This window comes from Pistacia vera, unplaced genomic scaffold (assembly GCF_008641045.1).
Source record: "Pistacia vera cultivar Batoury unplaced genomic scaffold, PisVer_v2 Contig400, whole genome shotgun sequence".
NCBI lineage: Eukaryota > Viridiplantae > Streptophyta > Magnoliopsida > Sapindales > Anacardiaceae > Pistacia > Pistacia vera.
Genome location: NW_022196225.1, coordinates 1,349,869 through 1,357,966, shown reverse-complemented (window position 1 = coordinate 1,357,966; position 8,098 = coordinate 1,349,869). Strand labels below are relative to the sequence as shown.

Sequence of the window (8,098 nt, the reverse complement as noted above, 5' to 3'; positions counted from 1 at the left end):
TTTACATAAATTTTAGCACACAAAAACTCACCACTTTCATGCTTTATGAACAAGGTTGTCAGCATTACCTCTTGAGAAGTTGTGACCAAGAATAGAAGGAGGTTAGCCTATCATACCAAGCTCTTAGTGCTTGCTTCAATTCATAGAGTGCTTTCTTTAGTTAAAACATGGTTTGGCTTGTAAGGATCCTAGAATCCTACTGGTTGCTCAACATAGACTTCCTTTATGAGCATGTCATTCATGAATGCGCTCTTCACATCCATTTGGTAAAGTTTCAGCTTCATAAATTAGGCAACTCCCAACATCAATTATGGATTCAAGCCTAGCCACTGGTGCAAAATATCATCGAAATCAACTCCTCTTAACTTGGGTATACCCTTGTGCAACAAGCCTTGCTTTGTTTGCACAATGTTCCCAAACTCATCGATTTATTTTTGAAAACCACTTTGTTCCAATAACATTGATCTTTAGGCCGAGGAACAAGTTCCATACGTGTTTCTCTCAAACTGTTCCAATCCTTATGCATTCAACAATCCAGTAATCGTCTTTAAGAGCTTCTTTAGCATTCTTAGGTTCTAAAAGGGAAACATAGCATAGGTATTAATTTCACTCAACCTTTTTCGTCTAGTGACCATTACCTCTTCCAGATTTCAATCACTGTGGAAGGTGGATGAGCCTTTTTTATGCAAGAGGGTGGTTTCTCTGTTTTGGGAGTCTTTTGTTAAGTGATTTCATCAAACAAATCAACAATCAATTCAAGTCCTTGTCTCTCGAAAGAGATCCTTCTTGGGCTGTAGAGGTGTTCAATCAGATTTCAGAAGTGGGTAAATTCTCTTGGGTGGTGGTCACCTCGTAGGAGACATTAAGTCATCAATACATCTATGAGAAAACTATGAGAAATCTTCTAAATCAGAGAAAACAACATTAAATGATTCAATAATGCGTTGAGTTCTATATTACAAATCCTATATGCTTTACTATTTGTGGAATATCTGAGAAAAACACCTTCATCACTTTCGAATCAAATTTCCCTAGGAGATCTATCATTCAACACGAACACTGCAACCAAAGACATGAAAATAGGACAAACTAGCTTCTTACCCTTCCCAAAATCATATGGAGTTTGTGAGGTATCTTCCTTAGAAAAACTTTGTTGGCAAATGTGGCATGTAGTGTTGATTGTTCAACCCACAGTGTCATTGGCAATTTCTTGGCATTTAACATGACTCTTGCCATATCTTGAAGGACTTCATTCTTACTCTTCTCATATTAAGAGAGTGTTGGGGCTAACTAGTCACATGTGTTTTAATCAAAGCGACAGTATATAACTTCTAAAATAAGGATCATTTCCTGTGCATGAAAAAGTGTATTAGAAAGTGGAATAACGAGATAATACTGTAAAATGAACTATTAAAATCAACAAAAGCTGTATTTTTAAATATATCCACTAGTTATTGTTGGACAACACACTAATATGAATAACAAGGGATAGAGAGCAGCTCGTATGGTAGAGTAATAATGTTTGTTGTTTGCTACTCAATTATAACATAATAATGTTTTGTTATAAATATTCAAATAAAAGCAAAGACAGGCTTCATTCCTTCATCTATACAAGCATCCTCTATATGCGGGTGTCCAGTAATCTGATCCCGTGTTCTCATGATAAACTTTTGGAGTACATGAAACTGGAACTAAGCAAAGACCCCTGCTCCTTAGATCAATCTTCACATCTCCCTTTTCTTTTCGATCTAAACCTCCCCATGGATCCTGAAATAACCCACAAAACAATTAATACCAATATATCAATTTTGTTTTTCTATATTGGCCTGGAAATGCAATAAGAAATAGTCAAAAACCTTGCTCACCTTGTGTAAATTAGACTTCATGTAGGGATTACTCAACAGCTGCGAAAAGGTAAAAAGCGATGGCTGTTAGAAAACAATGCTAAAAGGAGATTGCTTCATTTATATATTCATCTAATTCCAATAGCAAGTTAGCTACAGCCAACGATTTATATAGCTATTTTCTTAATTATAGAATTATGCTAAGTACCATTATTGCAATATATATTTAATCATTTAGTTCATTGAACGAAAAATGATTAAGAATTCATTAATGTTCTTCTAATCATTGACATTTACTTGGGTAATACGCGCCATGAACAGGAATACCAATAGCAACATCCATAACAAGATCGAAGATGACAAAGATATATATATATATATATATATATATATATATTCTATTGATAGTGCAGTGGTGCAGGTTGTACAGATTAATTGTTCTATATGTTTTAAGAAGACATATAATTGAATAGTGGTATTACCTGCACTTGCTCTTGTAAAGACTTTATATAAATAATGGCTTCGTATAGCACAGAGGCCGTGTCAGTCTGAAAATTAGCCACATCAATTTAATAAACAAAAGTTAGGATATTAAAAAAATTTAAAGAAAAACCCAAAGTTGATAAAGAAGAAAGTAGTCTCAGTGGTCTTTGTATTAACCTTTCCAAAAGGTGACACTATTTGCTGAAGGGCCGTGATCCTGTCCCCAAGCTTGACTTTTGGTGCCTGCACCGATTAAATTAGTCTAACGAAGTTTCTATCCAGTAACAAAAATGACCCTATTCTTTCTTTCTATATATTACATAAATATTTCTTTTTATTAATAAGTACACAATTATTATGATTTTACCTTATTTACCTTTAAAGAGGAAGATGCAGAACTCTCAGTCTTGGGTTTTTTTAAAACTGCCTCTGAATTTTGTTCAGACCTTTTCTTCTTCCATTCATTAGTTCCCCGTTCCCTTCCGTTCATTGTTGTCTGCTTGTAAATTTGAATAGTAATTAATAAATGTTGGGCTTGAATCATACGCAAACAATAGAATAATTAGAAAAAAGGATAATAATTTAAGAGAATTGTAAAACAAATAAGTAAATATAACGTACCGGAGAAGAAGTTCGCTTCTTACAATCGGATAGATTCAAGGATTTAAAATAGGGTTTTGGAACATGGATATCAATTAATGGCTTGGTTAATCGACTACTGAGAGTTATAGCATCGGCAAAATTTCTGGCGTTTGTACAGTACTGAGAATGAGACATTCCATAGTAGTATTTGTTGTCACCTTCCACCATTGAATTAGTACTGTTGAGGCCAACATGATTATTTCCAAGGCCACCTGTATTAAAAGACTTTCCGATAAAAGATGTGGGTGTGTCACAATCTTGATGTTCATTTTCCACCTTCAAATCATGGTGACCATAATATGATAAAATTCCTGAATTTCTTGTCGTCCCACTTGGGGTAGAATCAGCGAATAACCTTGGTTTCATATGACAAAAATTAGGCTGTGAATTATATTGATGATCCATTGATGAACTCAAAGATATATTGCATGTTTGCGGATCGAAGTGGCGATTGATTTCTGGGTCTGGTGGAGCAATAGACCAGTGGCTCACCAAGTTGGACAACTTATTTAACCTTTCATTTTCAGTGGAGCTTTCACTAAAGCCACCATTTAAATGTTTGTCAAAGTCGTTGAAGGATGAGGAGTTTGTGAATTCCCAATTGGTGTCCATTTTCTTCAAGTAATCATAGGCAGGTTCGAATATCCCAATTGATATACTCTTTGACGACAGTGCATCAAGTAAGTTCGCTCCCACATCTTGACTGTTGTGCAAATCTCCATTGCTTCCAACACTTCTGCAAAATTAAACCCAAAATATTAAATTTTCCAAACTCGAAAAGAATTCTTCAATCATTTACAAAAGAAAAGAAAAGAAAAGAAAAGAAAAATATGAACTAGTTGATGAGTTGTTTTACGAGAGCCAATCAACATACCATTTAAAAAATGAATAATTATGTGGTTTTGATGTGTAAGTGAGAGTTGAGGTGGTAAATAATATATATCAATGTCAATACATCATGATGAGAAATTTGGAATTTGATTTGAGTAGTATTACTCTTATGTTTCCCTCCGAATTGTAACTAGACGGGATGTAAACTGAAATGTCTTAAGTTTAAGAACCGGACACCATCCACAGAGTAATTGATAAACTTATAAGGATAAGAATAGAAAAGAAGTTCACATCTTAGATAAAAACTAAGAAATATAAGTGATAAGGGACAAACCTAACTATTGAACCTTCCTCTCTTTGTATACCTACCCATGATAATATAATTTCTCTTCTTTTCCCTTTGCCAAAAGAAAGACTCATCTTTCTACTCAATATAATTGAAACATATATACATAAAGCAAGAACAAAAACTATAAAACGAAAAAAGAGCAAAGGGCTAACACTATATATACTTTTCAACATTAAACTTACGATAATACATGACTCCAGAGATGATTATCGGGAGTATGTTCTCCAATCAACTCAGTGGAAGACGCAGGTTCATGAACAAGTCTGTGAGAGGAGTCCACAGTAAGTCCAGACTGATTGGAGGCATAAGTAAAGGAGGTGGAGATGGAAACTTCCTCCTCACAAGAGGAGTTTGAATTAATATTTTGTTGGTGCCAGGGGGTGCTGCCGGTATTATTCCATGAAGAAAGAGAAGTTGCATGATGAAGATCCCACCAATTCGGTGGCGAAGGGGAGGTTGTAACAGAGCTCTCAGTGCATTCTTTAGCCATTTGATGATCAGTATTAGCCTTCCTCTCTCACTTTCTTTTAGGCTTTGGTGGGGAGATGGGGAATTTAAGGAGGATAATTCATAAATCCATTCATCCGTTGGTGGTGACGTACGTTTGTAGGTTATATGAATTATAGGGGGACAATTAAATATGCAGCCTGAAGTTTTCCACTTTGGCTCGTGGGCAATTATTATAATCCTGACTGTCCCACCAAGAGTTTTGCTTTGGTGACCATGAAATTGTAGGTGGACAAATATTTTTAGGGTTTATATATAATGTTGTGAGTATGACAGGGGCCTGACTCTGCCACTACTTAGAATATTTAGGGGTAGTTAATGTTTTAAAAAGAAAACATTTGCAAATTGCAATGAAATTATAATACAAATTCGAATTGGGCTCTTCCCTTTCTAGCTATTACAAGTACTAATGAGTAGTAAAAGAAAATATATGGAAGTTTGATTTGTCTTCCTAAAATTATTACAAAGGTAGGAAGGTAGCAACGGATAGCAGCCAAACTTGTTTCTCTATTTTTTTTTTTTTCTTCCCAACCCATTTTTTTAAAATATAAATATTTCTCAAAGAATTGAACCAAGAGAAGTCATGACATTTGTCTGGACATTATTAATTGTGCACTTCTGTGATATGGGACTGGTTAATTGTTGGTTTCATATTTTTTTTTCTTTAGTTTCTTAATATCATGGCGACCTCCTGTCGATAATTTTTTATGATGGAAAGCAGATTATTCGTTTCCAAGCATTTAAATAAACACAAATGAAACTCTGGATTATTACTAAGACAAACTGAAAAGTTGAATGAAAAAGTGAAGAGATCTTGCTCTGAATTTATGATAGTGATCACGTGTCGTAATGTGGTGTAATATCTAAATGTAAACATTCACATGGATTGTATAATTATAAGTCAGTTCATCTATACAAAGGAATTTTTCGAGTTGATAAATTTATATCCTATGTGCAAGTTTTAAGGAGTTTACCAAGTGATTAAAACTTATGCGTAATGGGTTGTTTGTTCATTTTAGTGCAAATGAGTTGACAAAGACATAAACAAAAACATACATCAAAGCAAGTAAAGAACACACTCTTTTTAACATGGTTCGGCAACATTTCTACATCCATAGGACCAAGTCCAGAAGAAGCAAATTTACTATGAAATACTTATGAGTTCAAATACAAAGCAAGATAACCAAAGTTGCAAAACACTCCCTATTTTCTACACGACAACTCTATCTCCTTTGGTTGAACTTTAAGTCGTCACAACAAACTTCATCAGCACATCTTCACCACGTTGAAATTGAGCTTCTCTCAAGTTTCAACAACGAAGACCAATCCTCGAGACAACAACTTACACATAGGCACCCATCAACATGAAATCAAGTTCTAAGGTCGTCACACAAGTGCAAGAATAGAACGTAATTTCAAGCCTACCAAAGCATAATAAGAAACCTTAACTAAAACAAAAACCTCAAAGAATATTCAGAGAGGAAAACAGTAGTATATAGATTTATTTAAGAAGACGCCAGAAAAGTATGAATATATAGAGTTCAAGGCGTCAAGGGTTACGAGACAAAAAAGTTAAATGTTAACTTTTGTGTTTTTTTTTTTTTTTTTTTTTTTTTTTTTTGCAAAAGAAACTTGGGACCACAAACAAAAGTAAAACACCTTTTCTTACGCAATGAATAAAAGGAGGACAAGTGGAAAAGTATCATAACAAAATATCATCAAAGAATATAATTGTCCCAAAACAAAACAGGTGCGTGTTGTGCATATGAGAGAAAAATATCTGCAAGATGTATTTTGACCAGACAGACTCTGAAGTGCCCACACTAATGAGGGTGGTTACATTTACAAAGAGTGGCCACACTGGCAATTAAACCTAAAGATTGTGCAAGACACAAAACATGATCATAAGATGACAAAACACTTACAATCTCCCCCTTTGTCACTTATGATCAAAGCACGATTTTTAGACAAACAAAAAACTATCTTATATGATGAGAAAAGATCAAGGAGACAATTAAAGAAAAATCATAAACATAACAACTTTCCCTCAACAATAAAACTCCCCCTAAAAACAAAACCATCAGTCAAGAAAGGGTTACCAAGAGTTATCCACATGAGGCAGTTTAAACAACATGTCAATCAAGAAAACAATCTGCACAACACAGGACAACATAGGAGAAATTAGCAATAAAACATAAAGAGGAATAAACTGCACAAGCACACAACCAACCAAACATCAAAAGGTTCATCAGTTCAAAAAATCCATAAAAAGGTTCTATAAAGTAAGGTCCTGCAAAAATAATAATAATAATAATAATAATAACAACAAAAAGTCCTAAATTGTGATCACATAGAAGCAATAGTGATCACAATGAAAAGTAGCAAACAAAAAAAAAAAAAAAAAAAAATTATTTCTTCAATCTTTAGCAGGACACTTCCCCTCTTTGATCATAAGTGATCAATCTCTGTGCCTAGTAGATCTTTTGGTAGGGAGTTTCTTGGCAATAGATTTACCACAATTCTTGACAGGAGCAGGAGCTTTATGAGGATCAACTGCAGAGGTGGACATAGGAGGAGAAATAGTGACAACTGGAACAGAGGTGTCCACCGTGGGAGCATCTTCTTCAGTCTACGTCCTAGCTGGAGGAACCACTTCTGTAGATTCTTACTCACTATTTGGAGGATCAATTTATGGAACATTCAAGGAAGTGTCAGTTTCTTTTGCATTAGCATCAACAGCAACTCCAAAAATAGGTTCAACCACAACATCTTCTTTATCAAATTTTGGAATATCTTTAGGGATGACAGGATCAATATTTTCAAAAACAACATTTGTAGCAACTAGATCATCATTTAGATCAATCTGAGGCTCAGATTGAACAACAACATTCCCAATAGGAACAGAGGCATTAGGAACATCTTTGGAACCACTCGAAGGACCTTTTCTCAAAAACCCAGCCCTGGTTTCCTTTAGTGTAGCTTCCAGGGAATCAACACGACCAAGTAAAGTGGTATGATACACATCCACTTTCTTGTCAAGATCCTACAACAGCTCATAAATCTTGGACTGCCAAGAGCTGGATTTTGCGGGAGGTGCTTGAGAGGATGATGGAACGTCTACAACAGGTATAGAAGATAAGGCAGAAGACATGAGTCTTGGTGGATATGGTTCTAACCTTAAGGAAATGGTCATTAGACTGTTTTAATGGCCCATAAAAATCAACAAACCTTGAGATCAGAGAAGGGAAAGGCAACACAAAGGATTTTCCTTCTGACTCAGCAGCAATTTGAAAGAACCATGAAGAGGTGGCAGAAAATATTGATTGGAAGCATGTAAACAAGACATGCATATAAAGAGTTGGATTGATAGGATTCAAAAATGCAAATAAAGCATAAAAACATTATATCTTCTCCTAGTGCTTAGGTTTGATGAAGCCAAGAT

General features: G+C 34.8%; 1 protein-coding gene across 2 annotated transcripts; it reads right to left on the bottom strand.

Moving 5' to 3' along the window:
- Positions 1 to 1,595: 1,595 nt before the first annotated feature.
- LOC116141882 (transcription factor bHLH111-like) lies at positions 1,596 to 4,741 on the bottom strand. 2 transcript variants are annotated; one of them, XM_031427356.1, is made up of 7 exons: positions 4,332 to 4,741; positions 2,949 to 3,705; positions 2,695 to 2,823; positions 2,505 to 2,570; positions 2,327 to 2,392; positions 1,866 to 1,904; positions 1,596 to 1,767 (listed from the first exon to the last, which is right to left on the bottom strand). In XM_031427356.1, exons 1-7 carry the CDS (start codon positions 4,637 to 4,639, stop codon positions 1,603 to 1,605), a joined length of 1,530 nt encoding a protein of 509 aa, XP_031283216.1. In that variant the 5' UTR covers positions 4,640 to 4,741; the 3' UTR covers positions 1,596 to 1,602. The 2 variants fall into 2 exon arrangements, with proteins under 2 accessions (XP_031283216.1, XP_031283217.1); XM_031427357.1 differs by having other exon boundaries at positions 2,704 to 2,823.
- Positions 4,742 to 8,098: the final 3,357 nt, after the last annotated feature.